The sequence below is a fragment of the Dipodomys spectabilis genome, unplaced genomic scaffold (genome assembly GCF_019054845.1).
Source record: "Dipodomys spectabilis isolate Male_0828 unplaced genomic scaffold, ASM1905484v1 ptg000411l, whole genome shotgun sequence".
Classification (NCBI taxonomy): domain Eukaryota; kingdom Metazoa; phylum Chordata; class Mammalia; order Rodentia; family Heteromyidae; genus Dipodomys; species Dipodomys spectabilis.
In genome coordinates, this window is record NW_024871088.1 from 627,085 (window position 1) to 650,613 (window position 23,529).

Here is a 23,529-nt window from a genome sequence, read left to right on the forward strand (position 1 = left end):
TGAGGCCCTGGGTTCGATTCCTCAGCACCACATAAGCAGAAAAAGCTGGAAGTGGTGCTGTGGCTCAAGTGGTAGAGCACTAGCCTTGAGCTAAAGAGCTGAGGGACAGTGCCCAGGCCCAGAGTTCAGGCCCCATGACCAACAAGAGAGAGACAGAGACAGAGAGAGACAAAGACAGAGAGGAATCAGACTCTGTGACTTCCCAGGAAAAGCTATGTATGTGTATGCTTTGTATGGTTTAGGGAACTGGGTACCCCAAGGATCAAGATATAGCATACCTGATTCCCGGAACCAGATAGATGCTTGCATGTGGCTTGGGAGACTGTGTCTCACTGGATAGGGGAAAGGCTCCTGGCACTGGGTAACTGGCCAGGGGCCAAGGGCACCATGATTTCTGGGGTCTTGGCTACACTCAGTTCTTGTGGCAATCCCCTTTGGGAATGGCAAGGCGCAGCCATGATGAAAGCCAAATCTTGGTCTTGAGAGGGCAGTGGGGGCCGGGGCACAGGCGATACCACAGCACAGTGGGATGGCCTGGCCACAACGACAGTCAGGAAAAGTTCAGGCTGTGGTGCTGTCACACATACTCCTGAGGCTGATTCCTAGAGCGTTCCCCAGTGGGGGACCAGGACAGTGCCATACATGCTGAGGAAAATAAGGAAAGGCCCGCTTTGTTTCCAGGTTTTTATTTGCCTGTTATAATTCTGATATTTATGTACATATATATATATATACTTTTGTTTTTTTGTAGAGGGCTCATCAACAGACCAAGCAAAGGCATACAGGGAGGCCGTGGCTGCTGGGCAGGGGACACAGCAGTGCCGGGAGAACCAATCTTTCCTTTCTTTTTCTTTTTTTTTTTTTGTCTGTTTTTCTTTTTCCTGGGATGGGATCATCAAAGCTAATTGCTATAAAACCTAGAAAGTACCTAGAGACTCAGACATCGGCCTACACACTAGTGGCGTATGGGGAAGGGGCAAGGATACAAACTTTCAAAGTCACGGTGTATTTACATTACCAAGGTGGGGGACAGGAGGCTGAGGAAGAGAACTGGGGATGGGGAGGCTGCTAAGGGGGCTGGGGTTGCAGTGAGGGCTGGGAGAAGGAGAGGTGCCCTTCCCCAGCAGTGACAGAGGCCTCTTGGATGTTGTGTGGTGGGTACCAAAGGCAGCGTGTGTATGGAGCTCCTGAAAGGTGGAGTGGGTGGCAGGAGGCATGTGGACCTGGTGTGCTCTTGGGGAGCAGAGGTTCCGAGCCCTCCAGATGCCCCCCCCCATATCTGTGGCCAGCCTGTCCAGTTCCCATCCTAACTGGAACAGAAATAGCAAAGAAAACAAGAACAGATGGCAGAGACACCGAGTTCTGTCCACAGTCAAGCTAGGCCAAGGGAGTGGCTGGGCAAGGGAGAGATGCCAACCCTGGTTCTGAGGAGACCCCCAGAATTCTCCCCCCCCCAGTCAGGGAGCAAGAAGGATGGCATCTTAAAGACACTTCCCATGCCACCCCTTTTGTCTCTCATCCCAAACCATGGCCTTTCTGTCCAAACAGGTTGGCAAAGCAGAACCTGAAGGTCCCTGGCGTGTGGGTGATCTGCCCTAGACTGAGGCAAAGCAGCTCGTGCCCAGAAGGGGTACAGCTGGGTTTTGGCAATAAAGTGGGGAGTGGGTGGTAAGAAGGGGATGTGAGGCTGCGAGTTCCTCTCTTTCGGCCCCAACTCAGCCTCCTGCGGGCCTGGGAGGACATGAGGGAGGGGCCTCCACACAGGCATCGGGCCCGGGTGTCTTGGCCACTGGCCCTCCTGCACTCTGGCCGTGGGCCAAGCACATCCCGCCTCATCCGACTGGCCCTTACTATTCTAGGGCTGCAGCAGGGTTGATGGGGGAGGTGGCCCCTGAGCTGTCATTGCCGCCTGCTGCCTCCTTCTCTTTCTTGCCACTGTACTGGCCGATGAAGGAGCCATCCTCATTGAACTGCACATCCACACTGCCCCCATAATCGGCCAGGCTGTCATCACTGCCCAACGGCTTGATGTCTCCATTGAGAGATGGCTGACTGCTGCCGAAGGCCTTCTCCTCATTGTCACTGTAGGGGTGAGAGGGGAGGGTCGGAGTCCAGCCTCCAGTGGGGGCCCAACTAGGGACATGGTGGGTTTCTATCCATTTCCATTTGCCCTGACCTAGCAAGCAACTCTAATGGCTCATCTTTGACCCCCCCCCATCCCCCCTGGGAGGACAGGCTGTACACATCTGTGCATATGCCCACTGCTGGGGCCTCCAGTGGGAGAGGAGCAGCTGGGAAGGCGACCAGCAGCAGGGGGAGAAGCAGCAGAGCATGTAGGGTTTTCTCTACAAGGAGAGCTACTGCCCAGGGGACAGCGCCAGGAGAAGCCGCCAGGGGGGACCCTGGCATTCCCAGGCATGCACTATCCATAGGGAACTCCCTGTCAATGGGTTTTGACAGTCCACTCCTACTGCCCCACCTTACCTCTCCAGGGACCTGGTGTCACCCCGAAGCACAGAGAAGAGAGAAAGAAAATGTCAGCTATGAACTTTAGGCAAAACCGGGGCCAGCACTGGCTCCTGCCCAGGCTCACCTGTATTCGCCAAAGGTTTCATCTTTCATCGGCCGGGCTTCAGAGTCCACCTGGGTGTCCTCCTTGTCCTTCACTGCAGATGCACACAGGATGCCAACTTTCAATCCTGCCCCTACGCTGACTCAACTCTGTGAATCCCTCCATGCCCTGAGTGCCCCCAGTACTCAGTCTCAGTGGCACTGGGTGCCAGTGGCTCACACCTATGACCTGATGACCACAGTTCAAAGCCACCCCAGGCAGAAGAATTCCCCAAGATTTTTATCTCCAAATATCCAGCCAAAAGCTGGATGTGGCACTGTGGTAGAGTGCCAGCCTTGAGTGAAAAGCTAAGGGACAGTGCCCCTGAGTTCAAGCCCTGGGACTGGCACACACATACAGTTCAAGCACACACACAGTTCAAGCGCACACACAGTTCAAGCGCACACACAGACAAAGGCGAGAAGCCTATGGTGGGTGATCCACTCACCCCACCTAGGCTCAGCTACCAACTTCTCAACCTTAGCCCAGAAGGAAAACAGCCCGGGCCTGCGGCCCGCCCCACTGAACCCACACTTCCTTGCCACAGCTTGGGGACTTGGGGAGGTTTGTGGGAGGGACAATGTGGCAAGGTGGCCTGTGGCTCCTCTCTCCCCTTAGCTGTACCACCTACACGCTGAGCTGGTGGGGGGGCAATCCGCATGTGGCTGGAGGGGTTACCTGAATATTTGCCACCCTTGCTGCGCTTGATAAAGCAGAGGATGAGCAAAATGAGGAGCAAGAGAATGGTGGCACTGACAAAGCCAATGAACCAGCCCTCGGTGGTGAAGCCAAAGCCAGTGGGATGAGTGATTCTCACTCGGCCTAAAGAGGGAGAGCAGGAAGAAGACAGAGCCCAGCCCCTGTGGTGAACAGTGACAGCAAGGCAGGTGCCACCACCCCACCCTGAGCCCTAGGCCTCCCAGTCAGGGCTTTGTGCGCAGGCCTCACTTGGAGCCGCAAAGGCCTCTGGGACACAAGAAGGGAGGAGGGCCCTCTGGCAAAAGTATGAAAAGGTGCAGGAGTTCAAAGAGCAACCAGAATCTAGGAGGAGAGAGAAGCAAGGGGTAGGGCCTGGTGGGTGGGGCCTACGGAAGCAAACTGGATAGGAACAAGCACAACCCTCTGGCAATGGCAGGCAAAAGTGGCCCCTGAGCCTCACCAGTGCCATTGGTCTTCACAGCCATCTGGTGCAGGATCTTGCTCTCCTTAATCAGATGGATCTCATACTCGGTGTCGGGCTGCAGGTCCTTCTGTGTGTAGGAGCTCTGGTTGTAGCTGACTGACTGTGACTGGAGATAAGCACTCCCCTTCGCCTCTGAAGCAATGAGAGAGGGTGGCAGGCAAGGGTGACCAAGGGCGTCAGATGGCCCCTCTGGACCCAGAGCCCCAGATCTCTGCCCCAGGAACCAATCTACACTCACCTGCTGGAGGTTTGAACCGGATGTGGAATTGGAAATTGCACTGGCCCTCCCTAGGAACCCAGGAGATGATGCTGTAGTTCTCACCTGCCATAGCTGAGATGTTGCCAAAATCTGGACTCCCTGGGGGAGGCACAAGTGGGGGGGGGCAGCTGGTGGGACCCACTGGATAGTGTAAAGCCTGCTGTTCTGAGCTCAGCTGTTAGCCCAGGCCCCAGAGCCCCTACAGCCATGGGCAGCCACCAGCAGGCCCTCCCACTAGCTCACCAGACAAGGCCATGGTGCCTCCTTCTCGAACAATGGCCTCGCCAGGGCCCTGGCTTGTGGTGGCCTGAAGCTGGAAGCGGTAGCGCAACGAGGGGCTGAGGTTGGTCAGGTTGTGTGTCCGAAGCTCTGGGTCCGGGAGATCGAAGGACAATTGCTCCTTGCCTCCCACATCCACTGTGGAAACAAGTGAGGGCTGGCTTTGGCTGCCAGCTCTGGCTCTCCCTCATGCTGGAGGGCCACCCCCCCTCCCCCCACCAGGCACGCTCCACGCACAGGGGTGGTAGGACAGCACGTAGCCGGTGAGAACACCATTGTGGCTGAGTGGGGGCTGCCAGTGTAGCAGCAGGCTGGTGTCTGACTGGCACTCCAGGTGCAGTGACTCGGGGTGGCCAGGCACTGCAGGGAAGAGAAGGGCAGCAGGTCAGCACGCAGGCTGGAAGGGGAGCAGCAGGGGATGGCCGTATGGATGTCACACTCACCTCCCTCTGGGGTGATGAAGGTCAACTCCTTGGCAGGCCCCAGTCCCCGCCCATTAAAGGCTTGCACCTCCAGGTGGTAGGAGCTGTAGGGCCGCAGGCCACTGAGGATAGCCCTAGTGGTGTTGGCAGGTACCACCACGTGGCCTTTGTGGACATGCCGCTTGCTATGCTTCCTCTGACTGCCTGTCCACCAGTATGTCACCTATACGGGTGGACGGAGCATCTCAACAGGGTAGAAGGTGTGCAGGGGAGACCCCAGGGTGTGTTCCCCACCACCCTAATTTATCAGGGACCCTTTCCTCCCAACCCAAGGACTTCCAGGAAGAGTCCCCACCCTCAATCCCGTTCCTTTCCCTAGGGGCTTCCCTGATCCCGCCACCTGAACTCTTACATTGTATCCACGGAGGTGACCCTTGACCTGTGCCAAGTCCACAGGCCACCACTTGACCAGCACAGTGCTTGAGTTGAGGGCCTCGATGACTTCTATCTCAGGGCTCACCTGGGGGTCTAGAAATAGCCAGAGACTTGGAGAGGGCCACAGGTTCTCGGCTGGGCCCTAAGGTCAGCCCCAGAGCCCTTCTCCATGGGACAGATGGGTCTAGATGCTATGAGGGGTGCATGTTGTCATGGTTTCCCCAGGGAGAAATAATAGAGAAACTGACCAGGTAATCAAAGTTAACATCTGGCACCATTCCAGATTCAGGAAGCTATCCCAAGAAGGGCAGCTTGTACAGCTTAAATGTCCAATTCCTGAGCTGCTGGCACTGGAAGTGTTTGAGGTTTATTTTGGATTCTTTTAGATTTTGGAATATTTGTATATAGAAGAGATACCTTGGGGATAGGCTTCAAATCGAAACAAAAAGCTGGGGACCAGTGGCTCACACCTGTAATCCTAGCTATTCAGAAGGCTGAGATTTGAGGATCGTGGTTCAAAGTCAACCCAGGCAGGAAAGTCCATGATACTCTTTTCTCCAATAAACTACTCAGAAAAAGCAGGAAGTGGTGCTGTGGCTCAAGTTGTAGAGTGCTAGCTTTGAATACAAAGAGGCTCAGGGACAGGACCCAGGCCTTGAGTTCAAGCCCTAGGACTGGCAATAAATAAATCTAGACAAAAATACTGTGTGTGTGTGTGTGTGTGTGTGTGTGTGTGTGTGTGTGTGTGTGTGTGTGTGTGTGTGAGTGTGTGTATGACCTAGGGCCTTATGCTTGCTAAGTGAGCAATTAACTACTGAGCCACATCCTTGGTACCTATATATGTATTTCATATAAGCCAGGCAGAGCCTAAAAGGAATTTTTTACTACAATATTTTTAGTGAGCCTTGTTGTATCTATTACATGAGGCCAGGTATGGAATTTTCCACTTAGGATGTCACACTGACACAAAGTTTCCAATTTTGGAGCATTTCTGAGTCAGACTTTCAGATGTGAGATGATCAGCCTGCACTAGATCCCTGTATGGGAGGAGGGAAGAGAGTGTTGCTTGATACAATAGCAGTACTGGCTGTCAGTTGCAGAAATATATTGTATCCAGGTGCAGAATTTCATAATGTTACTCATCATGTAGAACAATGTTCTTATTTGTAGGAATGGCGCCTTGAGACTGGCAATGGCAGATGGGAAGCTGCTGTGCACGCATACACACTGACCCAAAATAGGTTCCACTCTGGATGTGGGCCCTTTCTGATACTTACAGTCCTCTCCGGAGTAGCCAATGATGACCTGAGGCTCAGGGCCTTTGCCCTGGCTATTGACCGCCTGGACTTTGATCTCATAAGGCACGAAGGTGGATGTGTTAGAAACCACTAGCAGAGGGTCGCTCACGGTCCGTTCCTGCCAGGTCCCCCGAGTGCCCTGCGGGCGCCACTGTACACGATACTGAACCTGGGGGGCGTTCCAGTCCATCCACCGGAGGGGCTGGAGGGGACCAGCACAAAAGGAAAGGTTGGCCAAGAGTTACGGCCTTCTATGCCTTGCCCCCAATGCAAATATTTCCAGGCAGTAGCCTCCTCCTAAGCACAGCCAAGGGACAGCAAATGCCTGGGTCCTGGCCATACATCCCGAGGACGTCAGCCCAGGGCCCCTTACCTTCCAAGTGATGACCATATTGTTGGTCTCATTCCCCTCCCCTTTCACATCCACTGGGTTCTTCTCGGGGGCTGGAAAGTAACACATTATGAGAACAATGGGGCTGGGGGGGGGCAGCGGCTCACATCTGTATTTCTAGCTCCTCAGAAGGCTGAGATCTGAGGCTCTCAGTTCAAAGCCACACCGGGGAAGAAAGTTCATGAGACTCTTTTTATTTTTTTTTGGGGGGGGGGTCCTGTCGTAGGGCCTGAACTCTGGGCCTGGGCGCTGTCCCTCAGCTCTTCAGCTCAAGGCTAGCGCTCTACCACTTGAGCCACAGCGCCACTTCCGGCTTTTTTCTTTTTGCTTATGTGGTGCTGAGGAATCGAATCCAGGGCCTCATGCATGCAAGGCAAGCACTCTACCACTGAGCCACCTTCCTAGCCCAAGTCCATGAGACTCTTATCTTCCATTAACCAGAAAAAAAAAAAAAAAAGCCAGAAGTAGAGCTGTGGCTCAAGTGATAGAACACTTGCCTTGAGCAGAAAGACTCTGGGACAGAGCCCAGGCTCTGAATTCCAGCTCTTAGACTGGTGCGTGTGCACGTATGTATGCACACACACACGTGCACGCGCGTGCACACACACACACACACACACACACACACACACACTTACAAAACAATGGAAGGAAAGGAAGGAAAGGCCTTCTGGCTCCGAAGGCCAGAAGCCAGAAGCCCCAAGGGTCCAGCACAGCACTCCCCAGGGGCCCTTGACACTGAAAGCATAGGAGCAGCACCTCTCCCTACATTCCCTCTTAGCCCCAAGAATGGGGTGACCTGGGAGAGGGTGCTTCGCTCACTCACCTGCCTCAGGTGTAACCACAGTCTCAGAGGCTGGGCTAGGTTCCCCAGGGCCATATTTGTTGATGGCAGTGACCCTAAAGGTGTAGTGGACATATGGCGACAGCTTGAGGGTGGCAGAGGTCTGGTTCCCTGGCACCTTGCCCAGACTGTACCATTTCTCAGGCGCCCTTTCCTTGTCCTCAAATTCAATGTCATACTCTGCCAAGAAGTGAAGCAGTAATGGAGTAATCGGCCTGTGGCTTAGCATGCAGGGCAGTGGGGGATGGGGACAAGTTTGGCTCTTCCTGAGTCCCAAGCCACTTGGGAATCCCACAAGAAACCATGAGTGCCCAGAACATAAGTGCATGCCCCAGTAAGGTGTGTAGTTCTGCCACCATGGCCCTCGGAGGAAGGTGGGCCCCAGGAAGAGTTAGGGCCAGCGGGGGTCATGGCGGGCAGGGGATAGCACAGATGTCTTACTCTCAATGGGGGCGTTATGGTCTTCAGCAGGGCTCCATGACAGGTGCACCTGGCTCTGTTTTAGCAGGTGATGATCGGACAGCTCCAGCAGAGGCACCGGCCCAGGACTCCCTGAGGGGCGTGGAGGGGGGACTCTTTGGCCCTCCACTTCAAGACCCACATACCACCCCCCTCCGCCAGCTTAAAAGGGATTGGCAATATGAGCCTGATCTTCCTAGGGCCACATGCCCATTTCATCTTGGCACTTACCCACCACCAAGAGCTGAGCCCTGCTCTCCACCTCGTCCAACTCAGTGCTGGCGACGCAGCTGTAGTTGCCCTGGTCTTTGTATTCTAGGTTGTGGATGACTAGGCGCTCATCGTCTATGAAGTACCTGGGGAAGGGGCTGTGTTTATCCTTTACCTCTCAGGAACCACACCCCTTCCCCACCATCTGGTCTCCTCTCCTCCCCCAGATTGCATTCCCCCTTCAGCCAAGGACCTCCCTGTGAAGCAGCACGGCTTCCTGCATGGCCAAGGCATGTGTGTGCCTCGAGCTCTTCCCCATCTATGCCCCACCCCCCTGCTCCAAGTTTGGGGCTGAGCCCTCACTTGTCACTGTCCCCAAGTTCCTGGAGGTCTCGCCCATCCCTACGCCAGGCGAGGCGGGGCTGCAAGGAGGGATCAAAGGAGGCCTGACACGTAAATGTCACCCTTGAGCCTTTCTTCTCAGTTGCGTTCCGGGGCCCCTGTGTGATGTGGGTTGCTTCTGGAGGGTGATGAAGAGGAGGGGGAGGGAGAGTCACTGTGAGGTACTCCAGACACCCTGGCCCTCCCTCGCAGGGACGCCGTATCCACTGACCTTTAACCTGCAGGTTAGCCACAATAGTCACATTGTTCTGGTCATTGGCAGCCTGGCAGAAATAGCGTCCAGTGTCATTGGCCTGGAGGTCTCGGATGCCCAGGGTCCCATTGGCATAGGGGAAGAACCGTTCGTCCTGAAGTACTGTGGTCCCTCCCTCGTCCAGCCTAGAATGAGCAGTTGGGCCTGGCTCAGACTAACTGGCCTGGGCTCCCTGAACCAGACCACAGCTTACTGGTCCCCACCAGAATGAGGCACTCACCACTGGACACTGGGCACAGGGGCCCCGAAGGCCTTACACAGCAGGTAGGCAATGCTGCCCTCAACTGCCATGTATGTCTGGTTGTCTCCTGTGAGGATTCTGGCTGGCAACTCTGAGGGAAGAATAATCCAGAAGACGGGGCAGGAATAGGGACCACAAGTTGGAGAGGAGCCAAGGACTCTCTACCCAGCATCCCCAGGCATCATGGCTGGCTTCCTGCATCTCTGCCTTAAGTGTACCGTGGATGTATTCCAGTCATCTAAATGTCACCAATGACTCAAGGCCCCACTAGCAGTCTGCCTCTTCCCAGCTCAGCCCTGTCTTCCCTGAGACTGCAGAAGCCAGCCACCAGGCTGGCGTGGAGTCCCATCTTCCCCAGGGTGCACCTCTGCTCAATCATAATGGTAAGACCCTACCCTTCTTACATGTGCCCCCCCCTGCTGTGTTGGGCAAGGGGGATACACAGGTGAAGGGTCTCATCAAGGAGCATGGCAGCCTGGTGTACTGGGGACATACCAGATGCTAACTGAACCATTTGGGGGGAGTTGCAGGAGACAGAGTGGGGATTATGAGCAATGAAGGGAGGGCGGGCAGGTGGGTAGGCACGACATGCTGGCACTCACGGACAACATGGATGTAGGCATTGGCCAGCAGGAGCCCATGCTGGTTACGGGCCTCACACTGGGTCACCATTGTGTCGCTGGGTTGCAGGTTGCTGATGGTCAGAGTGCCCTGATGGATCCGGTACTTCTGGTCCTTGGGCAGCTCTGCGTGTGCAACAGGCCAGAGCACTGAGCCATGCTGAGGCGGCTCCTCATTCCCCTCCACATTCCTGGGGTTCACAATACTCACTGCCCCTCCCAAGGCCCTGCTCACCCTCCACAGGGATCCCGTTGATTTTCCAGGTGATCTCAGGTTGGGGCCTGCCCTGGACCTGGCAGTCCAAGCGGGCAGTCTCTCCTGGCCCATACAAATGGTTCTGAGGCATATGGAGCCAGTAGGGGGAGGCTGAGAAGACAAAGGAAGCACCCTTTGCCGGCAGCCTGAGGTTGCCCCATGTGTAGACCCTGCCCTCCCCTGTGACCATGGCCAAGCAATCGAGGGAGGCTGTACCAGGCTGAAGCCCATACCCTCCACGTTGATATGGTAGACATGCTGGGCAGTGCCCAGCGAGTTCTCAGCCAGGCACTGATACTCGCTGCTGTCATCCTCCTCGCCCACATTCAGCAAGTGCAGAGTCTTATTGTGGTTCTGGTAGATGGCACGGTCTGCTGGCATGGGGCCACCAGGACGTAGCCACTTGATGGTGGGTGTGGGGCTGCCCGAAACCATGGTTCAAGGAGGAGAAAAGACAGGAGAAGGGACAAGGCCATTGAGCCCACAGGCCTAAGCCTCTGCTGGGGTCACCCAGCCCTAGGCCTCCCCTGCACCAAACACCCAGACTCACAAGCCCTCAGCGATGCACTCCAGGACCAATGATTGCCCCTGCAAGGCCACTGGGTTGCTGCTGGAGTTGGTGGGGAAGAGCAGGCGTGGCTTCCTGTCAATCATGCTGTTGGCTGCCAGGAAAAGGGGGAGGTGAGTCACAAAGCTGGGTGCCCTAGTGAGGCCCTCAGTCTGTTTGCTACTCCGCTTTAAAAAATGGCTGGGGAGTTGGAGAGTGGTGTCTCACACCTATAGTCCTAGCTACTCAGTGGTAGAACTCTAGCCCAAAATGTGTGAGGCCTTTGATTCCACCCCTAGCACTGAAAAAAAGAATGCCTACTGGGTATGGTGGTGCACTCTGGTAATCCCAGCATTCATTTGGGAAGCTGAGGCAAGAAGATCACAAACTCAAGGCCAGCCTGGGTTACATAATGACACCCTGTCTCAAAATAAGAAGTGTGCCTGCCTGGGTGCCAGTGGCTCACAACTGTAACCCTAGTTATTCCAGAGGCTGAGATCTGAGGACCATGGTTCAAAGCCACCCTGGGCAGGAAATCTCCAATAAACTACCAAAAGGCCAGAAGTGGAGCTATGGTTCACGTGGCAGAGTGCTAGCTTTGAGCAAAAGAAGCTCAAGTTCAGAGCCCAGACCCTGAGTTCAAACCCCAGGACAGGCATGCACGTGCGCGCCCCCCCACCCCACACACACAAGAAAGTGTGCCTGATCTCTTTTTTCGCCACCTGACTCAGAGTGGGGTGGAGACAAGAGCTAAATTGTCTCTGAGGAAGCTTGGGGTTATCTGGTCTCTCTCTGCTGGGATGGGCAAGGCCTGACAGTGAGAAGGAACGGAGGGATGGAGGACTGGCAGAGCTTGTGGCACTCACTGGCCTTCACCCGGAGGTCAATGGGCTCCTTCTGAATGATGGTCCGGGTGCCCAGGAAGTGGGCATTGCAGATGTAGTCTGAGTGGTTGTCTGAGGTGAGTACATTGGCAAAGTAGAGGTTGCCATTCTGGCCCATTGTCACCCGTTCATCCTGCTTGATGTGCAAAATCTCTGCAAAGGGGGCAAGGAGGTAAAGTCAGGAATTGTTCTAGAAAGATCTTCCCCCCAATGACACTGCAGCCCCCAGCAGCAGCTCCTCCCACACGCACTGCTGTTCATCCAGTAGATCCGGAGCGGCTCGGCACTGGGTGGAGGGTTGCAAGGCAGAACCACCGACTCCCCTTCTTCCACCTCCACAGGCTTCACTGTCTCCTTTGGCCACTTGGGGGCACCTAGAAGGGATGGAGAGGCTGGTACTCTCTTCCCCGTCAAGGCAGTCCAAGACAGGGGACAAGAGGAGGGAGGGCTATCCTGGAGATGGCCAAGGCTGTGAGAGGCCCAGGTGGGGAGGTGGAATCTGCATCTTTCTTGGCTCGCAGTGAACACTGGTACCTCACAGGGATGAAAGGGTGGAGCAGGACTAGGAGACCATGAAGGGTTAACCTTCCACCATTCCCAGCTCTCCTGTCCACCCTGAGGAAAGGACAAGGATGAGTGGGGGGAGGCTGAGGTACAGTCGTGGGGGAGGGGAGCTGTGGACGGATGAGGGAGTCACAGACCCTTCCATCATCTTGACACAGAAACCATGGCAACGGTTCCCAAGGTAACTGGCGGGCTGAGGGAGGGGAGAGAAGTGAAAGCTCAGGGAGGATGGAATGCCGAGGAAAAGCCCCAGGGAAAGGGCGACACAGATAAAGACAGAGCCCCAGAGCAGGAAGGAGTGAAGGGCAGAGTGGTAGCAGTAGAAAGAGAGATGAGGATGGCAACAGAGCTCGAAGGGGGAAAACTGAGGGGTGGTGCCAGATAAACAGCTGAGATGGACAGAGATGATCCTAAAACAGTGGAGAAGGAAACAGGGCAGAAACAGAGGCCCCTACACTCCAGCCCGAGAGTGAGTCAGATAGAGACATGGCTAGCCAGAGGCAAGGGCACACCAGGCACTAGGGCAACCATCTCTGTCTGTAGCCCACCGGCAGCTCTACTAGACAGGAAGCGAGAAAGAATGAGAGAAGGAAGGGCGAAATGAGGTGAGAAGTTCAGTGGAGAAAGAGATGTGGCAAAGACCGAGAAGACTTCAGGGTAAAAGAGGAAGAGGTACTGGGGTGGGCCACATGCTGGCAGAACACACAAACCCTTCACATGCTCAGTAGCTGCCAGCCCAGACCCCCGTACCAGCAGCCAAGACCTGTGTGACAATGTCATTCAAATATCCCAGCTCCTCCCTCCCTCCCTCCCTAGTCCCCATAATGCCTCGCACCCTCTGCCATGAGCTGGATCTCATGAGAAATCGCAGTGCCCAGCTTGTTGCTGGCAAAGCAGCGATAGATGCCCTGGAACCTCTGGGCAAAGCTGTTGTTGCCTGTGATGGTGAAGGAGCCAGAGTGGGGTGATTCGTGCACGGTCACCCCCAATTCTTCCTTGGGCTTGAAGTGGATGCCATCCTTTGTCCAACGAAACCTGTGGGCAGAAGAGAATTCAGAGGCTGGAGATGCTGGCACCTAGGACAGGGACTGAAATGGGCTGGAGGCAAGGGTTCGCACAGCCTGGAGCCCATGCGAGAACTCAAGACCACAAGCGAGCTTCTGGACTAAGGAGTTAATTGGCTCAGAGAGGCCTAGCAACTGGAAGCTGAGGTCAGCAGTGAACAGCAGAGACTCAGAGTATGGGGGTAACTCACTGCACTTCCGGTTTGCCTCTGGCTTCACACTTGAGGCTGATGTCATCTGTTGGGAAGACAACCACACGTCGTGGAGACTGTTCGGTGATGACGGGGGGCTCCATCACTGGGGACAGGATGAGAAGATTGGTGGTAAAAATTATGTCTGCCTGCCATCAGGCCTTTGACCTTGTCCCACTGAGAGGGAAACTGTGTGTGTGGCCTTGTGGCCATGGGGGGGGGGGGGGGAGAAAATACCCAGCTGGGCTGGGAAGATGGCTCAGTGGTAGAGCGCTTGTCTTGCATGCATGAAGCCCTGGGTTCCATTCCTGAGTACCACATACACAGCAAAAGCTGGAAGTGGTGTTGCAGCTCAAGTGGTAGAGCACTACTCTTGAGCACAGAGAGGCTCGGGAATAGCACCCAGGCTCTGAGTTGAAGCCCAAGGACTGGCAAAAAGAAAAAAGAAAAAAGAAAAAGAAAAGAAATTACGCAGTTGTGGGACATTAAGAGTGAAGCTGAGAGTTACACAGAAATAAACGTGTGGAGAGGAATCAAGAGAAGAAACAACAAAAGCCAAAGCTGCAGAAACTCCCCTGGCAGGAAGAGGGCACATTGGAAGGACAGCAGTAGATGGAAACCATGAGTAGCAGAAATCTCAGCACGGGCACAGAGCAAGGCCCCAAACTGGTAAGAGAGGAGAAGCTTCCAGGAGCCTCTATATTGTGACACTGGAGACAGGGACCCAAGACCCAGGAAACACTTCCGCCAGACCTGCATACTGCATACCAGGAGACGGGGTGCTACCTATAGGGGATATGTGTGTGCTGACTCAGCCAAAGGCCCCTCTTCCTTCTGGGCTTGACCTTCTGAGCCACACTCCCACCCCTCCTCCCACTTACCGTGGTGTCCTTCATCTGAGCAGTCCGGATAGCAAGGGAAAAAAGGAGAGAAATGTTGAGAGGCAGCCCTGGCCGGCACAGCCTTTGGAACAGGAGCAGCAGGCTCAAGCAGACACTCATGGGGACGGGATGGGAAGGGGGACAATGAGACATGCCAGGCGGCAGCAGTGGCAGCTCAAGCCCAGGGAGGCAGGACAGAGTCCAGATAATTCCTCCCTAGGTGGGGGACTGCCCAAGGAGAGGGGCTTCTCCAGACTAAGATGGGGAGTGTAGGAGGGTGGGGGGGGGGATCTTGCCTTTAACCAGGAATGACGTTGCAGCCCCCAGACAAGGCCTGGGATAACCATGTGCTGAACTGGCCTGGCCCCACCCAGGATGTAATGGACGATTGAGAGCAGACAGCTGACAACCAGCACACCCTCCCCAGCTCCAGCCACTTCCCTCCTAATCCAATTAGCACAGCTCAGTGTTTTCAATTACCCAAGCCCAGCCTTCAGAGCCCGGCGGCCCCTCCCCTTCCAAAGCCTCCCAAAGGCCCTGCTGCATCTGAGTCTCCACAGCCTGCAGGGCAGGAATGGCGCCAGCCCTCCTTCGGTCCCCTTCCTTCCTCTCGGGTGGCCACCAAGCGCCCTGGGGCAGAGGTCAGAGCCACTGCCCCAACCCTAGGACTCCAGGGAGCAGAAGCAGGGAGGGGACTGAGGGAGGGGAGAGGAGACAGAGGAACAGAGGGTTGGCTCTGAAAGCTTTGTCTCTGAGAAAGACCTCAGTGTAAAGTGTAAAGCCCCCCCCCAAGGAAAAGGCTCCCTAGGGACAGCTCAGTGGGCTCTGAGCTGGAGAGGGGCCTGCGCAGACAGCCCAAGAGCAAGACAGTGACAAGGATGACAGGATGGGGAGAACTCCATAGTGGAGGAAGCAGGTAAAGAGACAAAAGGGCCTGGTTGGGCTGGAAAAGAAAAGGTAGAGGGGAGGTTTCAATAGGGAAGCCTTGGGGCTGCTATGGTCTCTAGAATAATTCTCTCTCCTACTCTTTGCCATTAAAAAATGTATCTCTAAGCTGGGCGCTGGTGGCTCACATCTATAATCCTAGCTACTCAGGAGGCTGAGATCTGAGGATCTGGGTTCAAAGCCAGCTCAGGCAGGAACATCTGGGAGACTCATCTCCAATTAACCACCAGAAAACCTAAAGTAGCCCTGTGGTTCAAGTGGGTGGTAGAGCACTCACCTTGAGGTGAATTGCTCAGAGACAGTGCCCAGGTCCAGACTTCAAGTCCCATGAAGGACAAAAAAAAAGTCTCTGTCCTCATCACATGCAGACACACCCAAGTAAGATGGTCCAGCCTTTTTGCTAGTAGGGTGGGCTGATAGCCTGAATAAGGCCCTGGCATTCATACCAGAAGGCAGTGCTTGAAAAACAAGGGAGAGAAGGCAGAGGACAGGAGGACCAGTACATAGCTATGAATATACAAACATCGGGGTCTGGGCACATAGGAGAATGTGCATATTGCCATAGATTTTCCAGTATCTGTAGTGTATCTGTTCATTTGGGGCTTTCCCAAGTACACCTGTAGATCTGTTTGTGTGTGCTCGGGTTTCAGCATACAGTGTTGTAGGTCACCCCAGGGTATACCCAACCCTGTGTCAGTATGGAAGACTATGCCTTTGTGTGTATCTGGTGGCGAAGCCTCTAGTTGGAACAGGTTTCTGACTCATCTGAGTCAGTCCCATTGCCATGTCCCTGTGGATCTATGGGATTCTGCAGGGGGTGACTGCACAGATGTCCATGTGCTGTGTTTCTAAGGGGGCATCCCAACATCTATCCTACCAGCCTATCATCTCCAAACTCTTGCTGCTCCCTTATGCCAGTTGTCTCCCAAGCCTATCTCTCTTGCCTCCTATCCCATCCCTACTTTTCTCCACCCCTGCTGCCTAAATGGTCTCACTATGTCCGGGCTCAGAGAAAAAGGTGGCAAAATGAGGCATAGAGGGGATTAGACCTTGTAGCTGAAGACACACAGATCTCTTATACATGGTAATCTATATAATACTCTATTTTTTCTTTTTGTCAGCCATAGGGCTTGAACTCAGGGGCTGCGCACAGTCCCTGAGCTTTCTTGCTCCTGTCTTGGCTTCCTTTAAGCCACAATCCTCAGATCTCAGCCTGTGAAAAGCTAGGATTATAGATGTGAGTCACCAGTGTCCCATGAAAATGCTCCTCTGTAAGGGACACTTGCTACTCAGGCAAGTGTGTTTACCAGTCTTGCCATACTAAAGAAAAACCCTTACCCTAGTAAAAATAAGCCCACATACAAACATGTGCTCATCCACAGGTACACACAGCTCTCTATGATCAAATATTAAAGTCAAATAACTCCAGAGCTTTAAAGATCTGATCAATAAATAACTGTTACAATGATTCACAGACTTACCTATGCAGGAAATCAAAATTATATTCACAAATATCCACACTTAGTCAAGACACACACAACACACATACAAATATGCAATCTGCCTAGCTCACAAAGCACACACAAATACTCATGTTTGAGTCACAACCTTATTAGTCATACTCATTAGCATACTCTGCATGTACCTGTGACTCCCCTCCCCCTCAAGAAAGTTACAGTCATAGACACATGCTCCAGTAGCCTCCCTCCATCTCCACCAAATAATTACACACAAAAATAAAAGATCCAGGGGCTGGCAAGGTGGCTCAGTGGTAGAGTGCTTGCCTTGCATGCATGAGACCTTGGGTTCGATTCCTCAGCACCACATAAGCCAAAAAAGCCAGAAGTGGCACCGTGGCTCAAGTGGTAAAGCACTAGCCTTGAGCTGAAGAGCTGAGGGACAGCGCCCAGGCCCAAAGTGCAGGCCCCACAACTGACACACACAAAAAAATAATAAAATAAAAGATCCAGAAGGCTGTTAGGTTGGGACCTGGTTTTTTCTAGGGCCCCAAATAGGCCAGTTTGGGAGTGCCTAATCTTGTAATGAAATTGAGACTTTCAATATGGTAGCTGAGAATTGGGGATTACCCCCATTCTCCTGGCCACCATATCCCTGGGTGCGTCTAGGGGGAGCAGAAGCAGAGAAGCTGGGGTGAGGTGGGAAAGGATAGGTTAAGGGTCTCAGACGGCACAGGAGACCCCACATGCCAGCGGCCAGCCTTCCGCACGGACTGCTGTCCGTGGTGCTGGAATAGCACGAGTCCCTGTCCATGGTGCTGACACGCCCTGTGCTTTCTCCCTTTACCGAACCCCCTTGGGTACCTCGTACTCAGAAAAGAAGGGGTGAGAGTCCAGAATAGGAAGGTCAGGAGGTAGAAGATTTTACAAAGGCCTAGAACAGCAGCGAGTGAAGGTGCCGAGGCTCCTTGCGACTACTCACATTCGTCGGGAATCTGGATCAGCAGGCAGGGGCTGCAGAGGAGCAGCGGCCACACGTACCACAGCGCCACGTCCATCTTCCCAGCAGCGCCAGCGGCGGCTTGGCGCGGCACAGCCCGCCAGGCTCAGCTCACGCTCCCGCCGGAAGGAAGGGGGCTGATGGCTGACTTAAGGTAGAGCTGCCGGTGGTGGAGGGGGCACCAGGGGAAGGGAAGAGGAAAGAGAAGGCGTGGGGAAGGGACAAGAGAGAATGGACGGATGGACATTAGTGACTAACATCTGGGCCAGCCAGGATCCTAGCCCCGCCTTCAGCCCCTCCCCCAGCCGCCAGGGGGAGGGGCGGCTTCCCCATCCTGTCCCTCCCCACTCCCCACCCCACCTTGTAGAAGAAACCTGGAAGAGATAGCCTTGGCTTAGCTTCCAGGTTGCCTTCCATTCCCTTCTCATTCTGTCTATGCCTTCCTGCCAGCTGCCTCCCCAACACCAACTTGTTGCCCCAATCAACCCCCCTGTGCATGCTGCCAGCTGCTCTGTGCATGCGTTCCCATGTGTGTCTTGATGTGCCTATAAGTAGGTGTGCATGGGCATGTGTGTAGATGGGGATTTGCATATACAGAGGAAGCCAGATCCACACCAGAATTTATGTGGCTGTGTGTGCATGAGCATATGTGTGTCTTCTCTGGGGGAAGTGCACTCATGAGTGGTATATTTTGTTGGGGTGTCTGCATGGGTAATCAATACCCAGGGCTACTAGCTGTGTGTATGTGTGTGTTGTGTGCCAATTTGTGTATCTGTATGGATCAGTGCAGGATGAATATGCATGTCTGTTTGCACTCTTGTGTGGCTTTTTTTCTGCTCAAAGCTGGCTTTCTATCACTTGAGCCACACCTCCATTACTGGTTAATTGGAGATAAGAGTCTTAGCCTCTTCTGCTTAAGCTGACTTCCACTCTGGGTCCTTAGATCTCAGCTTCCTGAGTAGCTAGGATATAGGTGTGAATCACTGGCACTCAGCCCAGGCTGGCTTTCAACTGTGATACTCAGCTCTCAGCTTCCTGAGTGACTAGGATTGTAGACATGAGCCACACAATCTGGCTTTCCCACCATATTTGTGCACACATATGAAAAAGGAACCTTCTTATGCTGTTATTGCTGCAGCTTTCAGAATCAACTGATACCTGGGTGCTGCAAAATGAAAGGCAATGAAGAAAGAATGAGAAAGTAAGCTTGCCCTTAAGAATTAGTGGGATGAGGCTGGGAACTGGCTCAGTGGTAGAGCGCTTGCCTTGCATGCATGAGGCACTGGGTTCGATTCCTCAGTACCACATAAGCAAAAAGAAAAAAGCCGGAAGTGGTGCTGTGGCTCAAGTGGTAGAGCGCTCGCCTTGAGCTGAAGAGCTGAGGGACAGTGCCCAAGCCCAGAGTTCAGGCCCCATGACCGGACTCCCCCCCCCAAAAAAAAAGAATTAGTGGGATCCAGGGGCTGGGCATATGGCTTAGTGGTAGAGTTCTTGCCTAGCCTACATGAAGCCCTGGGTTCAATTCCTCAGTATCATATTAACAGCAAAATCCAGAAGTGGCACTGTGGCTCAAATGGTAGAGTGCTAGCCTTGAGCAAAAGAAGCTCAAAGACAGTTCCTAGGCCCAGAGTTCAAGCCCCAGGACTGGCAACAAAAAAAGTGCCAGGTACTGCTAATCCTAGCTACTCAGGAGGCCGACATCTGAAAACTGTGGTTCAAAGCCAACCCAAGCAGGAAATCAGTTAGGCTATATCTCCAATTAACCAGTACAATGCCAGACTGAAAGAATGGCTCAAGTGGTTGATGGCCAGCCATGAATAAGACAATTGAGAGCACAAGGCCCTAAGGCCCAGCACTAGTAACAAAAAGAAGAAAAAAAAAAAGACAAAAAGGAAAAGAAGTGGTGGGAAAGCCAGATTGTGTGGCTCACGTCTGTAATCCTAGTTACTCAGAAGGCTGAGATCTGAGTATCACAGTTGAAAGCCAGCCTGGGCTCAGTGCCAGTGATTTAAACCTATATCCTAGCTACTCAGAAAGCTGAGATCTAAGGACCCAAGATGGAAGTCAGCTTTTGCAGAAGGGTCTGAGACTCTTATCTCCAATTAACCAGAAATGGAGTGATAGAAAGTGATAGAAAGCCAGCTTTGAGCAGGAAATAAAAGCCACATAAGAAAGCAAGGTCCTGAGTTCAAGCCCAAGTACTGGCACAAAAAGAAAATAATAATTATTATTATTATTAGGAGGAGGAGAGAATAAAGAAAGTACATTGCTGCTGCTGCACTGTGGCTCAAGTGGTAGAGCACTAGCCTTGAGCCGAAGAGCTAAGGGACAGTGCCCAGGCCCAGAGTTCAGGCCCCACGACCGGACCAAAAAAAAAAAAAAAAAAAAAGAATAGAGGCACTTGTGACCCCCTCACTTCCAGATGTTCCAGGCCAGAATCAGAGCAGGGACCAAGGAAAGTGCTGGAACATTTCTCAGGACAATATTTCTTTTTTTTTTTTTTTTTTATTGTAAAGATACTATACAGAGGGTTACAGTTACATGAGTGAGGTAATGAGTACACTTCCTCTTGAACATTGTTACCCCCTCCATTGTTTTCCCCCTACCATCCCCTCCCTCCCTCCCTTCCCCGAGGTTCTTTTTTTTTTTTTTTGATTGTGATTAAGTGATTACATAATTTCAAAGTCACAAGTTCATTCTAACTTTCCTGGAGCAAATTGTCTATCACAGTCTGTAATATATAACAGTGTTCACATGTTATATACCATATTTGTGATCAGCAGCATGGGGATATTTAGTAGTGGTTCAACCAGATGAGCGGGAGTTCTTTGTTTCTTAAGTGCTGTTAGTTTTGCAGGACAATATTTCTGATACCTCTCTGGTAGTCTCTGGTAGTCTCAACTTCTGGCTCTTCTTTTTTTTTTTTTTTTTTTTAATCTTTAGGGGTCAACTGCTAGATGTATGCACTACAAACCCAAGCAATGCTAGACACACCTATGTGTCTACTTGCATGAAATGGGTCCCAAAGATGGGATCTAAGAAAGAGGCCTTCTCTGACAATGATCGGATTATTGAACAACCTCCCAGTAGGAGAGGCAACTTAAATTGCAGATAAAAAGAGGCAAGTACAGGAGAGGTAAGAGCTGGAGGTGTCAAATCCAGCCAGGACCTTGTCAAAGGGGAAACCAAGCCTCATCAATAACACCAAAAGAGTAGGTAAGGAATGGCTCAGTGGTAGAGCGCTTGCCTTGCATGCATGAGGCCCTGGGTTCGATTCCTCAGCACCACATAAGCAAAAAGAAAAAAGCCGGAAGTGGTGCTGTGGCTCAAGTGGTAGAGCACTAGCCTTGAGCTGAAGAGCTGAGGGACAGCGCCCAGGCCCAGAGCTCAGGCCCCATGACTGGACCCCCCCCCCCAAAAAAAAAATAAAAGAGTAGGTAAGGAGGCCTGGAAGGCTGTGCTAAGGCTTCAGGACTGTCAGGAGGCAAGCAGGAGCAACAAATCAGTTTAGTGCAAGAAAGCACTTGAGAAGAGTGGTAAATGTGGCAAACTGCCAGGGACTAGACACAGAAAATGGAAGGGAGAGTAGCAGTCAGCTTGGAGCTCTCAGATTCTCCCACTGGCTGGTGAAGCTGGTGGAGAAACACCACTATGGGTCAACACAGATGGCCTAGAGGCCAAAAGAATGTTACATAAGGGCAAGAAGTGGAACATGGATGGCCAATTCCTAACTTGCAAAAGCTAAGCTGGAGACCAGAAGGGAGGAGAACAGTGGATGCTTTACCCACAAAGCCAGTGCTATGAGGGCTGGGCCTCAGGCAGCCTTGGCCTTGACTTCAAGGCCTGTAGGAAGCAGTGGGAGACTCAGATCAGAGAGCAAGGGATCAAACAGCAGCCTTGGGAGCTCTGAGCATTGGTCTTCTGAGGGGGAAGGGGAGGAAACTGAAGCAAAAGTAGCTCAAAGGAAGATCCTCCTGCCTATAAGGACGCTTTGATGCTCTGTTTGTTGGACTGATTATTTCTGCCATGCCAGTTCCCCCATTAGTCCTCCAAGTCTAGGTTCCCACAATGGTGTTGGGCATGCATACTTGGGGTACACACCTAGGGGAAACAGAAAATCCCCATTTCCCTAGTCCTCATGCTATACCACCCTGTATTCACCCCCAGTTCATCATAGCCTTGAGGCTATGCTATATTCAGCTATTTTCCCCCCATTTTCTGGTATTTGTCACCCCACTTGCCACCGCCCTGGGCATTCAGATAGTAGAAGAAAAGAACCAGAAGGTTGAGAGGCCTCTGACAGCGGGGAGGGGGCTCTCCTGCCTCCCTTCCCACCGCTGCCGGGTCTCTGATCTCTCATCATTCCTCAAGCAATTATAGAGCAAACTAAGGTTGTTAGCTCAGCAGGCCCCGACCCCCCATCAGCACCACCAAGGGCAAAGGAGGAGGGGCAAGTATTCCACAGATGGAGCCAAGGCCCGGCCTGCTGAGGGTGACAGACAGAGTGAGAAGTGGTTGGAGGGAGCAGGAGAGGCTGAGACATGGGGTGGGGAATGGGAAACAAAGACAGCCTTTGGAAGACTAGGAAAACTAACAAGAAGAAACCCACCAACGGAGATCCAGGCCAGGGGAAAGGGAGGGAAAAGAAAAAAAGGAGCACAAAGGGTGAGAGACCGCTGCAGAAAATACTGCTCAGAAATGGCAGCAAGAAGTGGAGTGGGCGTGTGCATGTGCGCCTGCGTGGAGGCAAATGATGCCTCCACAGCTTTCCTGTCCCTAAGGGGTGTGCCAGGCAAGGGGCGGGGAGGGAGGAGAAGATGCGCCTGGGTCAGGGAGGGGCCCTTCTCAGGCTAGCAGGTCAGGCTGGATGAATGAGCCAGCCGAGTGGAGAGACAAATAGAGGGTAAAGAAGGACCCAGAGAGACAAACAAAGCCACACAGTGATAGGCAGCAAATCCCTGCCCACTTGTGGCACTAGGGCAAGAGGACAGTTGTAAGACAAGATGAATGACCCACTGCTGGCCAACCCACCTACACGAGCCAGAGGACAGGTGGAGACTCCTGCAGGGAGAAGGGATGTGGGAGAGAGAGGTAGGGGGGGATTACAATAGATCCTTGAAAGATTGCTCTGTGAGTGTGTGTGTGTGTGTGTGTGTGTGTGTGCATGCATGTGCATGCGCATGTGCGTATGTATGTGTACATGTGTTTGAATAAGCAGCCGCCAGGCTGGGGGAAGTGCACATGCAACCACAGGCACAACAGTGACTCTGTGTGTGTGTGTGTGTGTGTGTGTGTGTGTGTGTGTGTGTGTGTGTGCGCACCAACTGTGTACACCAGCCTCTGTGCTGGAAAAGAGCCAAACACATCCTGCCCCCCCACCCCTTGTGGGAGGGGGGTCTCACAAACTGCACTGATCAGGTGGGAAGAAGGGGTGTGGCAGGCACTGAGGAGACAAGGCTTATAGGAAGATCGGTGAGGGCTCCAAAGGAGCCTCACCCCTGACCCCCCCCCCCAGCTTGTGCCCTGGATCCCTTAGGGAGTACTGGTCTACTCCATAACATACTGCATTGCCATCTGCACCACATAGCTTGCCTGTCTGAAAGGAAGCTGGTTGCTAAGGAAGGACCTGAGAGGTTAGGGAGCCTGGCTGAGACCTGGGGTGCTGCTTCAATCCTGAACACATACACACACACACCCCTACCTTCCAGGGGGCATCCTGCATATGCTTACTGCACATGTGTCTACCAGCTCTCCACCCTGCTGGAGGTAGTTCTCAAATAAGAAGCAACAAGCTGGGCATCAGTGGCTCATGCCTGTGATCCTAGCTACTCAA

General features: G+C 53.2%; 1 protein-coding gene across 2 annotated transcripts; it reads right to left on the reverse strand.

Moving 5' to 3' along the window:
- Positions 1–681: 681 nt before the first annotated feature.
- Positions 682–17,867, reverse strand: L1cam (L1 cell adhesion molecule). 2 transcript variants are annotated; one of them, XM_042667524.1, is made up of 26 exons: positions 17,679–17,867; positions 13,414–13,519; positions 12,994–13,193; positions 11,846–11,968; positions 11,577–11,747; positions 10,714–10,825; positions 10,397–10,584; positions 10,143–10,274; positions 9,890–10,033; positions 9,267–9,378; positions 9,005–9,171; positions 8,755–8,911; positions 8,413–8,537; positions 8,164–8,274; positions 7,705–7,902; positions 6,861–6,931; positions 6,467–6,689; positions 5,167–5,282; positions 4,776–4,977; positions 4,570–4,692; positions 4,297–4,470; positions 4,033–4,152; positions 3,771–3,926; positions 3,290–3,433; positions 2,594–2,666; positions 682–2,082 (listed from the first exon to the last, which is right to left on the reverse strand). In XM_042667524.1, the coding sequence occupies exons 1-26, from the start codon at positions 17,752–17,754 to the stop codon at positions 1,851–1,853; spliced, it is 3,756 nt and encodes a 1,251-aa protein (XP_042523458.1). In that variant the 5' UTR covers positions 17,755–17,867; the 3' UTR covers positions 682–1,850. The 2 variants fall into 2 exon arrangements, with proteins under 2 accessions (XP_042523458.1, XP_042523459.1); XM_042667525.1 differs by lacking the exon at positions 3,290–3,433.
- Between the last annotated feature and the right edge of the window lie 5,662 nt (positions 17,868–23,529).

What these genes read in the sequence shown, in the direction of transcription:
- L1cam (XM_042667524.1), bottom strand. Translation starts at nt 17,754, where the DNA reads ATGGACGTGGCGCTGTGGTACGTGTGGCCGCTGCTCCTCTGCAGCCCC. An exon ending in AGAGGCAAACCGGAAGTGCA is followed by an intron (nt 13,194 to 13,413) that starts GTGAGTTACCCC and finishes TTCTGCCCACAG; the next exon opens with GTTTCGTTGGACAAAGGATG. An exon ending in CTACCATATCAACGTGGAGG is followed by an intron (nt 10,275 to 10,396) that starts GTATGGGCTTCA and finishes TTGTCTTCTCAG; the next exon opens with CCTCCCCCTACTGGCTCCAT.